Source organism: Saimiri boliviensis, chromosome 11, assembly GCF_048565385.1.
Source record: "Saimiri boliviensis isolate mSaiBol1 chromosome 11, mSaiBol1.pri, whole genome shotgun sequence".
Classification (NCBI taxonomy): Eukaryota; Metazoa; Chordata; class Mammalia; order Primates; family Cebidae; genus Saimiri; species Saimiri boliviensis.
Genome location: NC_133459.1, coordinates 1229833 through 1252426, shown reverse-complemented (window position 1 = coordinate 1252426; position 22594 = coordinate 1229833). Strand labels below are relative to the sequence as shown.

Below are 22594 nucleotides of genomic sequence, written 5' to 3'. Positions count from 1 at the left end.
GTCGTGGGCGCTGCCCCACATGGGGATGCAGTCGTGGGACCCGCAGAGCCAGGAAGAAGCAGGGTAACGGAACGCCGCCCATGTGGGAGTTCTGCAGTCGTGGGACCCAGGTAGGACCCAGGGCCGCTGAAGGCCTTCTGGGAGACAGCCGTGGTGAGCGTGAGTCACCTGGCGATCGCGGCAGAGAGACGCAGACCTCTCCCAGCCAAAGGCCAAGGGTGGCCTCGTGGTCCCTTTGAGTTCCAGCTAGGGTAGGGTTAGACTCATGCTCAACTGAGTGCTCCGAAGAGAAGGAGCCCGTCACTCTGCAGGCGGTCATCTGCACTCATCCATCCACTTCCGGTAAAGCCAGAGTGGCTGAGACACAAGATCAGGAGCCCGGCGGACACCAAGGCTGCACCCAGGATCAGGCTCTGGAGGAGCCCACGGCGCTGCAGGAGCCCATGCGCTGGAGAACCCCACGGCGCTGGAGGAGCCCACGGAGCTGCAGGAGCCCATGGCGCTGGAGGAGCCCACGCACTGGAGAACCCCACGGCGCTGCAGGAGCCCACGGTGCTGGAGGAGCCCACGGCACTAGAGGAGCCCACGCGCTGGAGAACCCCATGGCGCTGCAGGAGCCCATGGCCCTGGAGGAGCCCACGCACTGGAGAACCCCATGGCGCTGCAGGAGCCCATGGCGCTGGAGGAGCCCACAGCGCTGCAGGAGCCCATGGCGCTGGAGGAGCCCACGCACTGGAGAACCCCACGGTGCTGCAGGGGCCCACGGCGCTGCAGGAGCCCACGGCGCTGGAGGAGCCCACGGCACTGGAGGAGCCCACGCGCTGGAGAACCCCATGGTGCTGCAGGAGCCCATGGCGCTGGAGGAGCCCACGGCGCTGGAGGGGCCCACAGAGCTGCAGGAGCCCATGCGCTGGAGAACCCCACGGCGCTGCAGGAGCCCACGGCGCTGGAGGAGCCCACGGAGCTGCAGGAGCCCATGGCGCTGGAGGAGCCCACGGAGCTGCAGGAGCCCATGGCACTGGAGGAGCCCATGCGCTGGAGAACCCCACGGTGCGGCAGGAGCCCACGGCGCTGGAGGAGCCCACGGCGCTGCAGGAGCCCACAGTGCTGGAGGGGCCCACGGAGCTGCAGGACCCCACGGTGCTGGAAGAGCCCACAGCGCTACAGGACCCCACGGTACTGGAGGAGCCCACGGAGCTGCAGGACCCCACAGGGCTCGCTGCAGGAGCCCACGGCACTGGAGGAGCCCACAGCACTGGAGGAGCCCACAGCACTGGAGGAGCCCACAGCGCTAGAGGAGCCCATGGTGCTGCAGGATCTCACGGAGCTAGAGGAGCCCACAAGGTGGGCTTGGAAGAGAGGGTGGGAAAGGCATGGGGAAGAGTGAGCTGAGACAGGTGAGGGGAGGTGGCTGGGAGGGGTGCTGGCTCTCCATGTAATCCTACTACGCACCTGCCACAGGCTCAGCCAGCTGGCACCTGGACCCAAGTGTGTGGATCAGAGACTAGGCCAGGTGTGCCTGAGCCAAAGACGGTGCTGAGGTGGGGACACCACCTGTGATCCTGGCTTGGCAGGCACCTGGGCCATGGGATGAGGTTCAGAACCAGACACAGAACTCCTCTTCCTTGTGTGACCAGCGGCATGAGGTTAAACAAAGAGTTTGTGAAGCTGATTCTGTAGCAGGTCCTATGCTCAAAACATTTCTAACTGTGTGCATCTGACAACCAAATGACCGAGTGGCCTTGTCCTGGTTCTGTAGCAGCCCAGCTGCTCTGGGGCAGGCGCACATTCTGACCACCTCACTCCTCACACCTTCCCCCACAGTCCCACACATGCAAAGAAAGTCCTTCAGCCAGAAAGTGACTTGGGCCATGTGGACCAGGGTCCCCACTGCTCACAGGGGCTGGGGGGTGACCTCCCACGCTGGCCAAGGGGCTGCCTGGAAAAGTGGGGGTGGGGTGGGGAAGGGGAGCTCCTTCCCCACTTTCTCCTGATCCCTTTCAAACTCATCCAAAATGCACTTGATGAGCTAGCCAATCTGTTTTTTTCCCTCAAAGAGTGGATTTTAAAGGTTTTACTTCAGCAGCTCTGCAACCATTTACACAGTTGGAAACAAAGTTCACAGATGCTCCTGAGCTTCAGAAGGGGTCACCTCCCAATCAGCCTCTGTACGCCGGAAACATCCCAGGCGGAGCGCACACTTCCTACACTGACCCACAAGCGACACCGCGTGGCCTTCACTGCCTTAACCTACCAGACACGCCAGCCCACGTTCCGGCAAAAGCCCCTGCGCACAGAGCCCCTTGGAGCATCGGGCCCCCTCCTGATATGCGGCCCCCGGGGGCTGTGGTCACTACCGCTCGTCACAGGAGAGTACTGACCACATGCAGCCAGCCAGGAAAGGTCCGAACTCAAAGTACAGTTCCTACCGATCGCGTCCTGCTCGTGCACCACTGAAATCAGATTCCTAAATCCACCAGAGTACGCCCGACACTGCCTGCAGGCTCGTTCTCCTTCAATACCAGGGACCCTGGTACTAAAGCTGAAGCTGTGAATGCTGTGACTGCTGCTCCTGTCCAGTAACTGCTGATAAACCTAGCCACAAAACCACAGCAAACGCCCTTCTCTAGAGTGGCACCCAGGATCAGAGCTCCTGTAGAACCAACAGGCAGTGTGGTCCCAGGCCAGGAAGCATGAGCCACTGGCTCCGAGCCAGCACAGCCAGGGGTCATCGGGAAGCGCTATGGGCCGAGCTCATCCGGCCCCTCACTCTCCTGGCTCCTAAGAACAAAATGTGTCTCCCCATTCCTCCTAGGGGCCCTGGAGGGCAGCCCCCCAGTCCCAGTTGACCCTTCTGGGAGACAGGAGCCTTGGCTCTCCATGCAGGTGCGCCATGCCAAAGATCACCCTGGCGGTGCACAAGCTCACACAACCCACCCCACCCACGCGGCCCCCACCCTGTCCACCATGGGTGGGGGGGTTGGAGGGGTGGGGGTTGGAGTGGTGGGGGGTTGGAGGGGTGGGGTTGGGTTGGGGGTGTGGGGTTGGATGGATATCGGGGTTGGGGTGGGAGGTGAGGTTGGCAGTGGGGTAGGGGTTGGGGTGGATATTGGGGTTGGGATAGGGTTGGAGGTTGGGGCTGGGTTGGGGGTGTTGGGTTTGGGGTGGGGGTTGGGTGGATATTGGGGTTGAGGTGGGGGAGGAAGGGCTGGCAGTGGGGTAGAGTTGGGTGGATTTGGGGTTGGCATGGATGGATATTGGGTTGGGTTGGGGGTGTTGGGTTTGGGGTGGGGGTTGGGTGGGCATTGGGGTTGAGGTGGGCGAGGTGGGAGGTGGGGTTGGCAGTGGGGTAGAGTTGGGTGGATTTGGGGTTAGCATGGATATTGAGGTTGGGTTGGGGGTGTTGGGTTTGGGGTCGGTGTTGGGTGGGTATTAGGGTTGGGTGGGTTTGGGGTTGCGGTTGAGGTGGGGCTTGGGGTGGGGGTGGGGTGTGAATGGGCTTCACGATGCTTTACCAAGTCCCAGTCTATGCTGCGGAAGAACGCGTGGGACTTAATGTCAGAGAATCCAGTCTGTGGCCGGCAGCCGAGCCTCTCTTTGGGATCCTGGAGGTTAGAGTTCAAACAAGGACAAGTCAGCCACCCTGGAAGCCCCACGACTCGCTCCCCACAGTGCCGCTCCCAGCGCTGACAAACCCTCCCCGACGCTCTGACCCACCCGGTGGAAATCAGATGTCTCCTTTACTGAACATTACTTCCCCCGACACGGTCAGCTTTGTTCCGTTTTCCTTGGGCGTCTGCTCTCGTTTTACATTGTTAGGTGTGAATAAAAACAGGCAATTCACAGAACACAGAGCTCAAATACCGAAGCAGAAAATCAACCCACATGCACGACACGCAGCAGCCGATGTGAAAACACGGCCAAGAGCCGTGACCGGGCGCTGCCCCCAAGACAGAGGCACAGACGATAGCTTGTCAGCGTGGCCAGAAACGTACCTTATTTAAAAATCCTTTTAAAACGTGGGAGGCTTTGACGGAGAGGAACCGGGGGATCCGGATGGGCTTCTCCAGGATCACTGAAAGGACAGAGCCTGGTGAGGACTCTCCTGTGTCATGTGCGGTTTGCACAGCGCCGCCCGGACTCCGCTTCTGAGCAGGAGCTTTGGGAGCTCAGGCTTGGGGCCCCGGGACCCCCTCCCTTCCTACGGACCAGCAACATGTAGAACCCGGAGTCCCGCTGAGTCCTCCCTGGGCCTCCCGGTTACACGCAGGGTCTGGCGTGAAACAGCAGCTCCCCTTCCTCAACCCCGAGAGAGCAGGTACGTGGGTGTCCCTGCACGCTGGCCACCAGAGGGCACTGCTGAGACAGCTGCGGTCCCGGACCCCACATCCCCAGCCCTGAATTCTGGACCGGGAGCTGGTCCAGGGCCTCCAGCTGGGAAGGAGCCCATGATGGTGACTGTGGGTTTTGGGGGCAGGGGCTGTGCTGCTGACCAGGGCAGGGGAGAGCATGAGCTGAATCGAGACAGGTTCTCCTTCCTGCTGACCCAGAGCGAGTGTGGTGCAGTCACCCCAAACCATGGCCACGCTCCCATGTGCACAGCCCGGTGGGCAGCACGTAACCGGGTCCGGCCAGGAGGAATGGTCCCCGGTGGGCTGTGTGGCACTGTGACTCCCAGCCCAGGACTCCACCACCTGTGCCTCTGAAACGGAAGGAAGACAGCCGTGCAGTGAGGGTGAGCGCAGGCGGGCACGAACCTTGGAAAAGGTAGTCCTCTGTGTTCATGTCCGGGTTGTCGGTGATGATGTCGAACGGGGAGCGCCCGGCCATCATCTCGAACATGAGGACGCCCAGCGCCCACCAGTCCACGCTGAACCCTGGGGAGAGCACACGGCATCACCTGACAGGCGCCACGTGGGCCGGTGGCAGGGTGAGCCCGGCTGGGGTTGGTTTTCATGCCCAGTCAACATGACTGTGAGCCAGGCCTGAGCGGGCAGCACACAGGCGCGTGTGACTTCTACTTCCCAGAAGAACCGGCAGCTCGGCCCGGCAGTCCGGCCTCCCTGCCACCGTCCCGGGCACCTGATCTTCCTCCCTGTCCCTGACACCGTGGAGGTCTCCCAGGCTGTCTCTGGGCTGTGGGTCCTGCTGCGGTGCCTGTGACCACACAGCCGTGAGACCCTGGTGGAAGCTGCAGACGGCCCGCCCCTCGTGTCTGCGTTTACAGAACTAAGCTGGAAGCAGCCCTTCTCTACAGTAACGGAAATCCTCCCGTGTCTTCTTCCACAGTCGTTTTGCTTTTTGGAGATGTTCCAGCAGGCTGCTGGGAATGTTTCAGTAAACGAGGGTAGGAGACCCTGCCCAGTTGTGCCCAAGGATGGCAGCGCCCCCGGGTCCCCAGAAGTCCACCTGCTCCCCACTGAGGTGCGACGCTGCCACCATCGCACACGGGATCCCCGTCCTGGGCTGGGTTCTAGACTCCGCTCCAGGCCTCCAGTCTGCTGTCTGTCATCCTCTGGCTACTGAGACTTCCATGCGGCAGCTGGGGAGCCCAGCTATCCTGGGGCGAGTCACCTGCCCACCCTGCCTACCCCACCCTCCGTGTGATAGCAAAACAATGTGTAAAAATGTGTGAAGGCACGCGCATGACACGCCTCACTGAAAACTCCAGGATGCACAAGTGGATGGGGTGTGTACAGGGCACACGCGTGCACACACACACACATCACATACATGAACACTCAGCAAAACACACCGGCACACACACACAGGACTGCACACGCGTGCCCACCATGTCCCCGTTTCACACCCAGGGAGGGGAGAAGAGCAGAAACACTCAGCGTGCGTGGCACCCTCAGCTGTAGAGGCTGTGGGGTCCTGTCCACACGCTCCTGCACCCACCTCCCCCCACGCACCCCAGACACCTGCTTCTCCCCCAGCCCGCCACGCCACAGCACAGGGTTCAGGCACCGCACGGGTCCTGCCCCAGCCTGGCTTTGCCTTCCCCGTCTCTCCCTTCCCTGTTCCCCTGCGGCTCCTTGGTAGGAGGAATCCTGTGACCTCCCCCAGGGGCCGCTCAGGTGGACACGGGAGGTTTTCAAGCATTCAAATAGGGACTGAGGCCAGATGATGACTTCCGGCTGGGAAAAAGGTAGGGCTGTGGATTCTGGGTGTAAGACGGTCAAGGAAAGCTCTCCCTGGCTGCTGGGCCAGCCCGAAGCCGCCTCACCCCGTATGCTCTGAGAGGGGACGGGGCAGCAGCACTCACCGTACTCCTCTCCCCGCAGGATTTCGGGGGCGATGTAGTTTGGGGTTCCGCAGAAAGTGCTCGTCGTGTCTCCAGGGCCCAGGCCTTCCTGTGGGGGCAGAGTTATCGGGAGGCGGTTCCCGCAGACCGACCCCGTGGGCAGGTGCCCCAAGGCACACACCTTGCACATGCCGTAGTCCGTGAGCTTGATGTGCCCGTCCGCGTCCAGGAGGACGTTGTCCAGCTTCAGGTCCCGATAGATGATGCCCCTCTCGTGCAGGAAGTTGAGGGCAATGCAGATCTCGGCCGCGTAGAACCTGTGGGCGGGGACGCCGTCATGGGGCAGCGCCTGTGCCAGACGCTGTGCCAGCAGCTCCAGCTGGGGGCCACATGCTCCCGCCTGCCCCACCACGGGCCCGGCATCCTCTCAGTGACCAGGCCCAGCATTTCCAAGTGCACTGCACGGGGCCAGGAAGGGAAATGCCAACGAAAGCTCCAGGGCACCAGCCCGCGTGCCTTCAGGTGGCCTGCTGTCCAAGACACAGGGCGACGTGGCGGCTTCCACACACAGAGGAGTGGGGAGATCACCGTTATTAAATAGTAACATTAAATAATTCCACATTTATTTATTTATTCATTTTGAGATCGAGTCTCGCTCTGTCACCCAGGCTGGAGTGCAGCGTAATCTTGGCTCACTGCAACCTCCACCTCCCGAGTTCAAGCGGTTTTCCTGCCTCAGCTTCCTGAGTAGCTGGAATTACAGGCACCTGCCACCACACCCGTCTAATTTTTGTATTTTTAGTAGAGACAAGGTTTCACCATGTTGGCCGGGTTGATCTTGAACTCCTGACCTCAAGTGACCCTCCCACCTCAGCCTCTCAAAGCGCTGGGATTACAGGCGTGAGCCACTGCGCCCCAGCCTAAGAATGGAATTATTATGTGGTTAGCAACTCTACTTCTGGGTGTGTACCCAGAAGAACTGGAAGCAGTTGAAGAGATTATACCCATTTGTACAGCAGCACTGTTCACTGTGGCCAATATGGAGGCCACTCGAATGCCCCCGAGGGATGGAGAATAAGCAAAGGGTGATCCCTCCACCCAAAGGGGCACTGTCCAGCCTAAAAAAGGAAGGCAATTCTCAGACGGGCCACAGCATGCGTGAACCCCAAGGATGCCACGTTCAGGGAAATCAAATGACAGACACTGTGAACCCACTCCTACGAGGTCCCTAGAGTCCCCGAGTCAGAGGGACAGAAAGAACATGGGATGCTCCTGCCTGGGCAAGGACGTGGAACTGGGGCAGGGAACAGAGAGGGAGTCCTGTTCCCACGCAGTCCTAAGAGTCCCGAATCAGAGGGACAGAATGTGGGACGTGCCCGTCTGGGGTGAGGATGCGGGGGGCGGGAAGAAGCGTGTGACGGCCAAGCTTCAGCAGGGAAGGGGGCGCTCTGGAGACGGGGGCCTCCGCAGGGCAGGAGGGGTGCTCCACGCCACTGAACTCCACGCCCCAAATGCCCTTTTACGTTGTGTGTACCTTTAACGCGAGGGTCATGGGAAGTGCGCCATTCCAATGTATCACCCACTGTCCCCAGAAGGATCTACTGTGACTCATAAAACTGCACGGAACGTTTTTAAGTAAGGAAATGCGGAAAAGGAGAAACCACAGAAGCTACGAAAGGTTAAGGAGCTGAAATAAGCCCTCGAACCATCCTGGAGGCCCCTCGGCTGCCGGGGGAGGCCCGAAGACATCAGAGAGGAAAGGGAGGGCAGGAAGGAATGTCTCAGGTCACTCTAGAAAGAGACCGTTCTCATTCTGCTCCTAATGCTGAGTGAACACAAACGGGGCGAAGGGCAGAACCAGGACAGAGCCATCGTGAAGACAGCGTGGTCCCAGGACAGCCTACTTGTCTTGGATGAGGCACAGCGCTGCCTCAGGGGCAGGGGCAGGGACACTGGTTCTGAGGCACCGTTACTCAGGAGACCCTCCCGAATGTTGAGACTCTGGAGCAACTGTGGAATGTGTCACACTGCGGGGGACGTGGCACCTCTGCCATCCTCCCCGGACCTCCCTCCCTTGAGCTCCCCACTGACCCCTGGAGAAGGTCCCTGGCCCCCTCCAGGAACGCCCACCCGGCCCCCTCTGGGTTCGGCCACCGGGCCCCGTCTGAGACCGCCTACCTGGCGTGCTCCTCAGGGAGCTTCCTCTGCCTCTGCATGTGGAACATCAGGTCCCCACCGTTGACGTACTCAATGACCAGGAACAGCCTGTGGAGAGAGAGGCGCTGGAGGCTGCAGTCACCGTGGCAGACGGTGGGCTCCTTAGACAAATGCCCCACAGAAGCAGCCTGCATGGGTCCGAACACTTCCGGAGGTTCCATCTTGCAGAGGCCTGGAGCATGGAGGGCTGGGACAGCTAAAAGCAGCGGGACCACCCTGGCGGCAGAAAGGGTCTGGCAGGGATGGGCTGCAGGGCGGCTTGCACGGTGGGCAGGTGAGGGAGTCAGACGGGGCCTGGACGGCCTCTGCTCTTGGCCACCGTGCTGTGCGGAGCTGGGGAGCGAAGTATGGGTGGGCCCCAGAGTGAAGGAGGTGGCCTGTCACCAGGTAGGAGTGGAGGTGGCTTGGACCAGAGCCGGGGGCTGGGACAGGATCTGCCACAGGCTGGAGTGACTGAGGTAATTCCCTGCCTGGGGACAGCCCTGCAGGCCCGGGGTGGGGTGGTCTCAAGGCCTGGCTTCATCATGTCCGCGAAACTGGGATGCCACTTCCTGCCTGCCTCTCCCTGACCCCAGCCTGTCCCCGCGGGAGGACTGAGGGGTCCTCTGAGCAGACAGGCTGGGGTCAGGGAGAGGCAGGCAGGAAGTGGCATCCCAGTTTCGCGGACATGATGGTAGGATTTTAAGATATCTGTGGATGTTGTCAGGACCATGCAGGCGCTCCTGTCTCAGGGACTGAGCCACGTGGTTTCTTTTCTATTAGGGTCTTTCAGTTTTCAAAATTAAATTCGCAGTCTCCCAGAAACACCCTGTGTCGGGAACCTCTCGGGTTTCTAGGCCAGCAGCTCCTCCAGCACCTGAATTGTTTATCTGCCTCAGACCAGCTGCTCCTGGCTGCCCCTCGTGGAGCGGGGAGCAGACGAGGGAGGCGTGTAGTGAATCTGCCCGTTCCCCTCGATCCCACACAAGCTGTTACACCTCAAGGCACCTGTCCCCGCTCCTGCCCTCCACGAGCTCCCGGGATTACGCCAGAGAGGACAGAGGGCAGTTTACACAGAGCCTGTGAACGGCTGCAAATCATCCGTGAAGTTTCCGATTAGAAACAAACTCCTAAACATCAAAAGAGCCCTGGGCACCGAGTGAGGAGCTGGAGGCATCCACCTGGCCAACGGCGTCCGTGCCTGTGGGGAGCAGCTCAAGGCTCCAGCCCTCGCCTTTGTCTCCCCTGCCTCCAATGGGCGCGCCTGGAAATTCTCTGGTAACCTTGCCCTCGCTCTTGGGGACTCGCTGGTCCACTGTTGCCTGTTTTGTAAATAAAGTTTTATTGGTACAAAGCCATGCTCATTTGCACACCACCTATCTGTGGTTACTTTTGGGCCATCGTGGCAGAGGGAGTCACTAAAAGAGAGCCTGTGGCCTGCAAAGCCGAAAATGCCTATCACTGGGCTCCTAAAGAAACGTTTGCCAATCCTCGGTATAAACAAAACGGCGTGACAGAGCAGCCCTCGGTGTGCCGGGAACCGGCCTCGACGCCTCTGCGGAGGAACCGGTTCAGTAATGCCAACCCCACGGGGAAGGAGGCTCTGTGAAGGCCGCTGACCCCTGGAGGTCACTCAAGACCTAAGAGTTCGGCAAACTCTTTCTTTTAAGAAAGAATTTTTTTTTTTTTTTTTTTTTTTTTTTTTTTTTTTGAGACGGAGTTTCGCCCTTGTTACCCAGGCTGGAGTGCAATGGCGCGACCCGGCTCACCGCAACCTCCGCCTCCTGGGCTCAGGCAATTCTCCTGCCTCAGCCTCCTGAGTAGCTGGGATTACAGCTACTGGGTGGCACGCGCCACCACGCCCAGCTAATTAAGAAAGAATTTATTCAAAACCCTTAGAGTAGCCAGGTGCAGTGGTTCACACCTGTAATCCCAGCACTCTGGGAGGCTGAGGGAGGGGGCAGATCACTTGAGGTCAGGAGTTCAAGACCAGCCTGGCCAACACTGTGAAACCCTTCTCTACTAAAGATACAAAAATTAGCCGGGGTTGGTGGTGTGTGCCTGTGATCCCAGCTACTCAGGAGACAGGAGAACTGCTTGAACCAGGGAAGTGGAGGGTACAGTGAGCTGAGACAGCATCACCGCACTCCAGCCTGGGTGACAGAGCGAGACTCCGTCTCAAAAAATAAAAATACGGCCGGGCGCGGTGGCTCATGCCTGTAATCCCAGCACTTTGGGAGGCCGAGGCGGGTGGATCACGAGGTCGAGAGATCGAGACCATCCTGGTCAACATGGTGAAACCCCGTCTCTACTAATGGTGCAAAAAATTAGCTGAGCATGGTGGCGCGTGCCTGTAATCCCAGCTACTCCGGAGGCTGAGGCAGGAGAATTGTCTGAACCCAGGAGGCGGAGGTTGCGGTGAGCCGAGATCGCGCCATTGCACTCCAGCCTGGGTAACACGAGCGAAACTCCGTCTCAAAAAAAAAATAAAAAATAAAAAATAAAAATACGAAAAACACAAAAACCCTTTGGGTGATCTCACTGCAGATTTTTCGCCACTGAGAGTTACACGCTCCAATGGGCGCTGGTCCCTTCCAACCTTACCCCCCACCCCGAGAGGGAACATGGTCACCCAATAGCACTGCTGCATGCGCCCAGAAGGGCCTCCTCCGCTGCTGTGGATTCGTCACTTGATCACAGCCCACAGGACAGGGCCTCTTGCAGAGAAAATAAAGAAATCAGGAATTCTAGAGAAATGTAGTAATAAAATGCCTCAGGAAGCTGAGAGAATTTGGAGGACATTTAAACACAGAGAGGAGAGGCGCAGGCTGCTTCCTTTCCTCTCCAGAGAAAAACCCATCTCGGGAACTGTGGTGAAAGCCGTTTCTCTCTGCCCGAGGCCTGGGACCCAGGCAGCATGCTGAGGAAGAAATTTATTTAATTTGCAACTGCTTAAGCCACAATCACGGGTTTGTGTGTACAGATAAAACCTTAATGCTACTTTTGACATTTCTTCAGAGCAAAAACCCACCCAGACGATCTGGTGTCGATTCACTCTGAAGGCAACTCTGCGTGGCAGAGGCTGAGCAGCTGCTGGGACAAAAAACCTGCACCCACGGCTGAGCACCCACGGCTGGGCACCCACGGCTGAGCACCCACGGCTGAGCACCCACGGCTGAGCACGCACTGAGCCTGCTCCTCTCCTCACAGGCTCGGCCTACGTGGGTGCCCCGCAGGCGCCATTCTGCGTAGAGGCTCTCAGGCAGGAGCTTGAGGCCAGGCCAGGGGGGCGCATGTGGCTTCACCCATAGCCTCTTGGTGTCATGTGCAGTCCCAACCCCAAGGGATGCTGGGAAGTGTGGCCTGGTGGGGGCTGGGGCTGCCCCCCGTGTCCCGGCAGCCACACTCACCATGCTCCTCCCACGTTTGCATTCACCACACTCAAAGGGAGAGGATCGACCAGAGCCCAGGCAGGAGGCAGGAGGCACCTCAGAGCTGTTTTTTTTGAGATGGGATCCCGCTGTCACCCGGGCTGGAATGCAATGGCGCGAGCATGGCTCACTGCAATCCTCCCGCTTCAGCTTCTTGAGAAGCTGGGACCACAGGCTCGCACCTGTGAATCTTTAAATGCCAGCCAATTTTTAAATGTTGTGTAGAGATGGGGTCTCGAGATATTTCCCAGGCTGGTCTCGAACCCCTGGCCTTAAGTGACCCTCCAGCCTCAGCCTCTCAAAGTGCTGGGATTACAGGTGTGCACCACCGCACCTGCCTGTCCGCGATACTTAATCAACTATGCAAATGTGAAGAATGCCAGTAAAAACGGATTCACCAACAACCAGCTCTGGCCTCAGGAACCAGGTGAGATGTTGACTGCAGCTGGATCCAGTCCCTGACCCTACCCCTGGGAACCGCCACTATCCAACAGACTTGGGAAGGGGAGGAACAGAAGCAGCCAGGGGCTGCCAGAAGCTTCCAGAACCTCCCAGGAGATGGCCGGGGGCTGGGGCAGCTCCCAAAACCACCCAGGAGGTGGGCCCTGTCCTTGGTCCCCTCCTTGCCACTCCCCACACCCGCTCTGGGAATGCAAAGTGCCCGGCTCAGAGGGAAGAACCGGAGCTGTCTCCTGGAGGCACAGGAGACTCGCTCTGAGAGCCAAGAAGGAAGGAGATGGGTCGGGGCCGGCCGCCACCACGTGTGTACAGAAAGTTCTGGTGGAACACAGCATACGCATCCCTTGGTACAGTGTCTAAGGCTGCTTCTGGTTAGAACGCAGAGGTGCCACTCCAAGTCCATCTGTGTTAATGCACTTGTGCTGGTCACCAGGAAGTTCAGCCCTTGCCCCATTTTACAGATGGGGAAGTCGAGGCACAGACAGGTTGGGTGACGTTCTTTGGCTCACACATCTCCTGGCTTATCAGACCCACTATCGGACGACTTGGGTGGGCCCAGGACCCTCGCTTGGAAACCCCCCTTTCAGGTCCTGCCCCACCTCACAGCGGAGACCACAGCAGTGACGGAGCTGCCCCAAAGAGGGAGGAGGCAAGGGCCACCCGTGTCCAAGGAACAGGAGAGGAGAACGGAAGATCCGCAAAGGGGCTGGATACCGGCTGGCAGCCCACGGACACAGAGGTGTGGCCACAGCGCTGGACACGGGCTGGTGGACCACGGACACACAGGTGTGGCCATAGCGCCGGACACGGGCTGGCGGCCCACGGGACACACAGGTGCAGCCATAGCGCCGGACACCAGCTGGCGGCCCACTGACACACAGGTGTGGCCACAGCGCCAGACACCAGCTGGCGGCCCACAGGACACACAGGTGCGGCCACAGCGCCGGACACAGGCTGGCGGCCCACGGACACACAAGTGTGGCCACAGTGCCGGACACTGGCTGGCGGCCCATGGGACACACAGGTGTGGCCACAGCGCCGGACACCGGCTCGCGGCCCACAGACACACAGGTGCAGCCCCAGGGCCGGACATCGGCTGGCGGCCCACGGGACACACAGGTGTGGCCAAAGTGCCAGACACAGGCTGGCAGCCCACGGACACACAGGTGTGGCCACAGCACCGTCACTACAGGGTACACTGGGAAATCAGATTCCTGACTCAGAGAGCAAGACTTTGGGAAGCTGAGGTGGGAGAACTGCTTGAGCCCAGGAGTTTGAGATTGGACTGGGCAACATAGCAAATCCCCATCTCTAATAATCATCATCATCATCATCATTATTATTAGACAAGAACTGAAAAAAGTATGTGAAGACTTTGAGAGTCTCTTCAAAGAGGATTTGAGTGAAGGAAACAGTAAACCGGGTTCCTGAATGGGAAGATCCAACGTGAGAAGGATGTCAGTTTCCCCCAGGTAATGTGTGAACTTAACAACTCCCAATGAAAAGGGGGCCAGGCCTGGTGGCTCACGCCTATAATCCCAACACTTTGGGAGGTCGAGGCAGGCAGATCACTTGAAGTCAAGAGTTTGAGACCATCCTGGCCAACATGGTGAAACCCTGTCTCTACTAAAAATACAAAGATCAGCTGGGTGTGATGGCGCACGCCTGCAATACCAGCTACTCAGGAGGTTGAGGCTTCAGAATTGCCTGAACCCAGGAGGCAGGGGTTGCAGTGAGCCAGATTGCACCACTGCACTCCAGCCTGGTGGACAGAGCAAGACTCCCTCAAAAAAAAAAAAAAAAGAAAGAAAATGCCAGCTTCTTTTATTTTCTGGAGCCAGACAGGTTGATTCTAAAGCCCACATAGAAAAATAAACAAGAGAAAAGGAAAAGCAAGAGGCAAACCCGCCCTGATGGCACTGGAGTGCGGACCCAAGGGGTTCCCTCTCGGTACTCTCCTGCATGGTGAAATGGGATATGATTTCAGAAAGAGGCTGTTTGCGTGGTCTCTGTCATCATCTAGCAGTTAAGCAGCAAGGCACAATTTCAGGGACATTCCTGAAAGTTCCTTCAACTAAGGAGACCCCAGGTGGCTCCAGGGCCACTACCCCATCCCTGTCCCTTCCTGGGAACCATACAGGGTGCAGAGGCATGGGATGTTCAGGTCTGGGTGGAGGAGGGGAGGTGCCATGGCCTGATCTCGGCTCACTACCAGCAAAACCATCTCCAAGCCTGGCAGTGGAGGTCACCGGTCCTAACGTGACAGTCTGTAGAGCGTGTGACCCCCAAATGGCAATGATACCTGCCCCCGACCTGTTCTAAGAGTGGCTGCTACCTCCCAATTAGAAACAAACAATGAATTCTTTTTCCCGTGTTCTGCACAGCCGTGTGGCCTGCAACACCGCAGAAGGAAACAGCAGGGCCCCCGTGTGCTGTAGGTGTGTCCCTGAGGGCCCCTCACTGCCCAGGGCTCCAGGAGGATTCACGCACAGCTGTCACGGTGCTCCCGAAGAGTGCAGGACGCCCTTGTGATGCAGAAGGCAAAGCAAGCCCCTGGCTCCTCCCAGGCCCCAGACGCCGGGAAGAGCCCCGTCTCCCATGCACAGCCTCGTGGGGACCACGGCCCAAGCATCCCGCTCTGAAGTGCTAGGGTTTGGGGTGGCACTTTTACCGTTTTAGGCAATCCCGATGAAAAGTAAGCAAACCAGGGCTGATGAGCCGTCACCGTGTGTTGGGAGAACAGAGGCTGAGGTGGCTGCGCCCACGCTGGGCCCTACAGGTGTCGATCAGCACCTGCTCCTTCTGTTCTCAGCTCCCATGACTCCGGCACACGGACGGGTTTTGAAAGGGCGGTGACTCATGTTCCCAAAGAAGAGGCACCTGCCCTTGCTGAGGTCGCGGCCGAGGCTGGCCTTGCTGTGGCACCTGCTGAACCCTTCCCTCTACTGCCCCCACCCCCATAGAGCTGCCTCCTCCTCCAGCCCCGAGGAGGCAGCACTCGACGGTCGGACCCTGTCACACCCTCACCTCTTTCTCACACACACACAAAACCACCCCCAAGTGCGTCTCAACCCCAGGCCCCAGCACCCCCGAGGCCTCCACATCCAGGCTGGCCCCTAAGGCCGTGACAGGCCCAGCAGGTCCCTCTGGCTTCTGCGGCCCAGACCCTGCTCCCCACACCAGTGCCTGCTCAACACCAGCCCTGCACTGAGAATCCCGGGACCTCCGTGTCCCAGGGTGTCTTGACCAAGTCCAGATTCTGAAGTCGCTGGCACCTTCAGGCCCGGTTCTCTTCCGACCCTGACACACACCGCTGCCCTTGTCCTTCCCACAGGCCCGTCCCCCATGAGCCCCTCCCTCTGTGTGGTCCCAATCTGCTCCCTGCAGACCCTCCCCGGTGCCACGGCTCCTGACACTAGTGACCGATTCCAGGGGCCTCACTGTCTGCTGTTACTAACGCTGTCTCCCCACCAGAGCCACGGGCAGGCTTCCAACTGCAACCGATGAAGAATAACACACAAGGCCCAGTGCTGGGCGAAGTGCTTTTCACATCTAAAGCCACTCTGACCAAGAAGAACTCACTCGAGTGTCTAAGTCAGTTGACGGCCTGGGAAGCACGTCCACAGATAAGCAAGCTGTGTGTTTGTTCTTTTTAAAGAAACACATTCTGTGGGTGAATGAATGTAAAATAATCAACCGTGGCAAACAGTAAGAGGTTTTATTTTAGAACAGTGAGTGAACGGGCATATTTTAGGGTAGTTTGCTCACCTACCATCTGAGATCATCGTGCTTTAGTGAGAAAAGTGTCCTCAGACTCCAGTTTAATGGGGCGGGGGACGCAGAGTAGCAACTTCAGCTAAACCTCTAGTTACTCAGTTCTCCTGAAATAGCTTCAACTGAAGGGATTTCAGGTCTTGGAGACTTGAAGGCTCGTTTAATCCCACTGCTGTTTGGAAAAGCAGGGCCGCCTGTGTGGATATGGGCCATGGTGCCCATCAAGCTGATGTTTACTGTGTCTTCAAATGCAAATGTTTCTCTCCAACTGTACACGAGGTGAGAGTCATGTTGAGCTGTGACGTTCAGAGAGACTCTGCAGCCACCCAGCGGACGTGAACATGGCCGGCCGGATGGGGCACGACCAGATTTGGGGCAAAAACGAAGCAATTCTGACTTTTTTTTTGAGACAGTCTCACGTTGTTGCCCAGGCTGGAGTACAGTTGTCGCTATCTTGGCTCACTGCAACTTCTGCCTCCGGGTTCAAGTGATTCTCCTGCCTCAGCTGCCCGCGTACCTGGACTACAGGCGTGCACCACCATGCCTGGCTAATTTTTGTATTTTTAGTAGAGACAGGGCACCACGTTGGCCAGAATGGTCTCGATCTCTTGACCTTGTGATCCGCCCACCTCGGCCTCCAAAGTGCTGGGATTACAGTTGTGGCCCGCCGCACAGAGACTGCAATTCTGACCTTCTCCCACTCGGAGACCCTTTGTGAGGGGCAAGCTTGGGTGGAAGCCCTCGCAGTTTCATTCCCCAGGTTTCCCCCGACGTGGCCCAGGAGCCGTGAGGCCGCCCAGAATGAATGTGTGTCCTGTCCAGCGTGTCGTTCACCTGGCCCTCAGCCAGGGGCCCAAGCAAAACCTCAGCTGGATGTTCCGGTGAACATCAGGTGGTGTCCGGAGCTGTGCAGTCGGTGAGGATTTGCGGGAGTTTTCATAGCCCCCCAGCATCTGACTCAGGCAGCGGCCCGTCCTACCCCCTAACCCAGAGCTCACACTCAACACTACTGGTCTGTCCATTCAAACACATGGTGCCAACCAGAAGAAAGGCCCCCACGACGAGGGAGCGGGTCCCCACGCACCTGCCTTGCTGTCGACAGTTGGGTCCCCGCTTTACCAATTCCCACAGCAGCTGTATGGGGAAGGCGCACCTGCTCTCTGTTTCCAGGGAGGAAATGGGGGTGCCAAGGGTCCCGAGGTGAGGGGCCGCAGAGCTGACAGGCACGTGCACCGGGACCTCAGCTGTGTTGCCGTCAGGAAACACTGCAAGAGGCTTTGGAGCTGTCGGGGACACACTCTTCTCAGGTGTCTGTTTCTGTGGGGTCCGCAGGGGTCTCTCCGCAGGAGTCTCTCAGGTATTTCCCAACTGGAAGGCACACACAACCGACAGCCGTGCAAGTAACACAGACGAGCAAGTGAGGCCGTTTCCCCCCGGCCCCAGCCAGCTCCATGTCTCTCCGTGGCTCCTCCGCGTCTCTCCGTGGCTCCGCTTCTCTCTGTGGCTCGGCCGATCACCTGTGTCTGTGCGGACTCCGAAGACCCCTTTGAGCGGCTATAACATCTCACTAGTCTCCTAGTTCACTAGAGAGTTACATACAATCTGACACATGTCCATGTTCTATTTGTATGAGAAATGATGATCTCACTTTTTAATTTCTTTTTAAGAGACTGTCATCTAACACCACTGCCACTAAGTGTCAGGTGTCAAATGCTGGGGACTAGAGAACAGACAGCAGGGTCCCACTCTTCAGGAGTTCGCTTCTTGTGAAGGAGACAGGTCTATAGCTCACTTTGGGGTTAAAGCCGATTCCTAACAGCTGGGGAGAGACAGGCTACCCTGACCAACCATGTGTCAGATACTCTGGAAGTCACTGAAAGATTCCGTTTTAAACAAAGAAAAAAAGGCAAAACAACTAGACATGTGTAGGAATGACTCCCGGGATGTGGCCTCCCAACTGTGCATGCCACATGTTGCCAGAGGACAGTGAGTCGTGCTGCTGCGGGGGTCCCATGCAGACACCCCACAGGTGGCAATTCTTTCAGTTTGAGTTTATGGACCTGGGAACCTGTGACTTGGGAGAAGATTCCAGACTCAAGTGCAGAAGGGGCTGCGCTTTGGGCCACTTGGGTGGAAGTGAGGGTGGGATATCGGACCCCTTTACATCTGCTTCCCTACACGTTCACACAGGAAGAGGAACCGAAGCGAAACACACCCTTCTCGGAACCTTCCCATTCAGGAAGCGGGGGCACCCGGCCGCCTTCCCCGGGCGTATTCCAAAATCACAATGGATGGCTGTCACCGAGGACACAGGCCTGGAAAGTGTGATGGGAGCGCACAAAGGGAGCCACTGACTCTCTCTGGGAAAGAGGGTGTGGGAGGAAAGGGGACAGAGCCATCAGGCACAGGCAGCGTGGGCGGGGGTGCCATGCCGGAGCACACACTGGGGCACGGGACACTGGGGCCTGGTCACCACAAGCCTCATCTACATGCATAAGAAACTTGGAATTTACCCCAGAAGTAAGAGGGGAGGAAGTGTGAGGAGCTTTGAGGCAGGAGAAAGGCGCTCAGATCTGCTTTTCACATATGAGGCAGGAGAAAGGCGCTCAGATCTCTGTTTTTCACATATGGCCCAGATCCAACATGGGGAAGCCAACAGTGGAGAGCCCTGGGGTCGGGTTGTGGGGCGGGGGGACCCTGAAACATACTGAGGCTGCGGAAGTAGTGAGAAGAGAACCCGACCAGGGAGGCACAGCAGGCGGGGCAGGGTGGGGACAGCCAGGTCACACCAGCTCGTGGGACAGACAGGTGGCAGCTGAGCAGAGGCAGGAACAGGGCCCTGAGGTCAGGAGTGCCGAGAGTGCAGTGGAGAGGCACAAGATGCCAGGCGTACAGATCAGAACCGGGCAGCAGAGGGTTGCATCCAGGGCCTGGGACCGCTGTGCTCAGGGAGCCCCACCCGAAAAGCTGGCCCAGAGCTAGGGGTGGGAGCGTGAACTGCAAGCTATGCCCTATACCGACATAAAACGCTTCTGTATAACGGCCAGGCACAGTGGTGCACACCTGCAATCCCAGCACTTTGGGAGGCTGAGGCAGGAGCCCAGGAGTTTGAGACCACCCTGGGCAACATAGCAGGACCCATCTTTACCTAAAAAAAAAGCTTTGGGGGCTGGGCATTGTGGCTCATGCCTATAATCCCAGCACTTCGGGAGGCCCCAGAGGGCAGATGACTTGAGGTCAGGAGTTTAAGACTGGCCTGGCCAACATAGTCTCTGCTAAAAATACAAAAATTAGCCAGCCATGGTGGAGGGTGCCTATAATTCCCAGCTACTTGGGAGGCTGAGGCAGGAGAATCATTGAACCACAGAGGTGGTGACAGCAGTGAGCTGAGATGGTGCCACTGTCCTCCAGCCTGGGTGACAGAGCGAGACTCTGTCTCAAAATCAACAACAGAAACACGTTAAAAAGCTTTGGAATAAGAGCCAATCACTGCGCCCAAACTGTGTGTGCGTGAACAGGATGCCTTGTGCTTGTGAATGTGAATTCTGCGGTCCCTGACTGGACATGGATGCCCAACAGCTGGCCGCACGTGATTTCTGGGTGTGCCTGTGAAGGTGCTTCTGGAAGAGTCTGTAGACTGAGTAAAGCAGATGGGCATCGTCCAGTCCCCTGGGGGCATGAAGAGAAAGAGAAAGGGGAGCGAGGCCGCGTTTCCCTGACTACTGAGCTGTCCACCTTCGGGGCCCCTTGCACCCGGCTCTGAGGCCTTCAGACCCACACTGGAATCCACCCCATCGGCTCCTGGCTCTTAGGCCTTCAAGCTGCGCCACAGGCTCTCCTGGGCCTCCAGCCTGCAGATGGTGGATTGTGGATTTCTCAGCCTCTATAATCCCATGAGCCAATATCTTCTAATAAATCTCTTCACACGCACGCACACGCACGCATGCACACACACGCGCACACACATGTGCACACGTACGCACGCACACGCACACACTACTGTTTCTGTTTCTCAGCAGAACCCTGACTAACACAATGCTGACCACCTGCTCTCCGGCTAGGAGTCTGGAATCTTGCTTTGTGTCAGATAGCAAGTGTCTGCAAGACAAGCCCTCGACAAAAACCCTGAGTCATCACAATTCGTTGCTGGACGAACCGCGGGAGGGCTCTTGGTACGTACTTGGACTGGTTTCTTCTGGAATTTTCCCTGTGCGCCTTTTCCCTTGGCCAAGTCTCCTTTATCCCTCCTGTGCAGGGCACCAGCTGTGGACCCAAGCGCGACCACGTGACTAATCCCAGGAGCCCTCCCAGCACACCATTGCACGTGGGGATGGTCTTGATGACTTAACGCAGAACACAGTCAATGACTCTTCAAATAAACAGAGCAGGTACTGGTCCCCCAAATGCTAAACAAAGTATACATTTAGTATCTCAGAGCACTAGCTTTCAAACGTTTTCCAAGCCACAGAATTCCAACACGTGTAAGGTTGAAGGTGAAGCTGACCACACTTGAGAAGCATGGAAATCCACCTCTCTCGCTACCTTCGTAGCCCCGGCACCTGATCCAGTGTCGGCACTCGGTGGGATAACCTAAGTTCAGATCACGAAATTTACTTCACATGACACCAACCACGGAGAACAACAAAGAGAGCCTGCTGACCTAAAAACACCCATACAGCCACAGGGAGAACCTCAGAGGTGACATGTGCCATGTCACACCAGACTCGGCTTCCGTGCAGTTCCAATCTGAAATCCGCAGAATATCAGAAACACCCCTCTTTTTCTTACCGACTGGTGGTCTGGAAGCAGGAGTGTAGCCCGACCAGGAAGGGGTTGCTGGATGCCTGCTCAAACACGTGCTTCTCTGTCTGTACCCAGTCGATATCCTGAAACAGAAACCAGAGAGTGGTAATGAGGCTCCTGGACGCTCTTCACAGGCACCCTGGACACAGGGGAGGCAAGCGAGGAGTCTCTCCCCTCTGCTTTCGGGAAGACAATGCAGAGAGGAAAAAAAGTGCCCATTAGGAACTGCATCACCATCAAAGTCACCATCCACCCCACCTCCACCCACACCACCATCATCCTGTGGCTGTCACCATCACCACCACCATCACCGTCACCGTGATCACCACTGTCACCATCTACCCCACCTCTAACCCACACACCACCATCATCACTGCGGCTGTCACCATCACCACCACCATCACCGTCACCATCCACCCCACCTCTAACCCCCACACCACCATCATCACTGTGGCTGTCACCATCACCACCACCATCACCGTCACCATCCACCCCACCTCTAACCCCCACACCACCATCATCACTGTGGCTGTCACCATCACCACCACCATCACCGTCACCATTCACCCCACCTCTAACCCCCACACCACCATCATCACTGTGGCTGTCACCATCACCACCACCACCACCATCACCATCACCATCCACCCCTACCCCCACACCACCATCATCACTGTGGCTGTCACCATCACCATCACCGTCACCATCCACCCCACCTCTAACCCCCATACCACCATCATCACTGTGGCTGTCACCATCACCACCACCATCACCACCATCACCATCCACCCCACCTCTAACCCCCACACCACCATCATCACTGTGGCTGTCACCATCACCACCACCATCACCATCACCATCCACCCCACCTCTACCCCCACACCACCATCATCACTGTGGCTGTCACCATCACCACCACCATCACCATCACCATCCACCCCACCTCTACCCCCACACCACCATCATCACTGTGGCTGTCACCATCACCATCACCGTCACCGTCACCATCCACCCCACCTCTAACCCCCACACCACCATCATCACTGTGGCTGTCACCATCACCACCACCATCACCGTCACCATCCACCCCACCTCTAACCCCCACACCACCATCATCACTGTGGCTGTCACCATCACCACCACCATCACCGTCACCATTCACCCCACCTCTAACCCCCACACCACCATCATCACTGTGGCTGTCACCATCACCACCACCACCACCATCACCATCACCATCCACCCCTACCCCCACACCACCATCATCACTGTGGCTGTCACCATCACCATCACCGTCACCATCCACCCCACCTCTAACCCCCATACCACCATCATCACTGTGGCTGTCACCATCACCACCACCATCACCACCATCACCATCCACCCCACCTCTAACCCCCACACCACCATCATCACTGTGGCTGTCACCATCACCACCACCATCACCATCACCATCCACCCCACCTCTACCCCCACACCACCATCATCACTGTGGCTGTCACCATCACCACCACCATCACCATCACCATCCACCCCACCTCTACCCCCACACCACCATCATCACTGTGGCTGTCACCATCACCATCACCGTCACCGTCACCATCCACCCCACCTCTAACCCCCATACCACCATCATCACTGTGGCTGTCACCATCACCACCACCATCACCACCATCACCATCCA

At 57.9% G+C, this 22594-nt stretch overlaps 1 protein-coding gene across 10 annotated transcripts in view; it reads right to left on the bottom strand.

Annotated features, from left to right (window-relative positions):
• The window catches only part of PRKCZ (protein kinase C zeta), a 124640-nt gene that overhangs the window by 8270 nt on the left and 93776 nt on the right, over positions 1-22594 (bottom strand). For all 10 annotated transcript variants that reach the window (XM_039473470.2, XM_039473469.2, XM_074379939.1 and 7 more), the window contains 7 exons: positions 20896-20993; positions 8426-8512; positions 6429-6564; positions 6269-6356; positions 4758-4877; positions 3996-4075; positions 3516-3605 (listed from right to left, as the gene is read on the bottom strand). In XM_039473470.2, coding sequence (XP_039329404.2) covers positions 3516-3605; positions 3996-4075; positions 4758-4877; positions 6269-6356; positions 6429-6564; positions 8426-8512; positions 20896-20993 — 699 coding nt within the window. The remainder of the gene's footprint in view (positions 1-3515; positions 3606-3995; positions 4076-4757; positions 4878-6268; positions 6357-6428; positions 6565-8425; positions 8513-20895; positions 20994-22594) is intronic.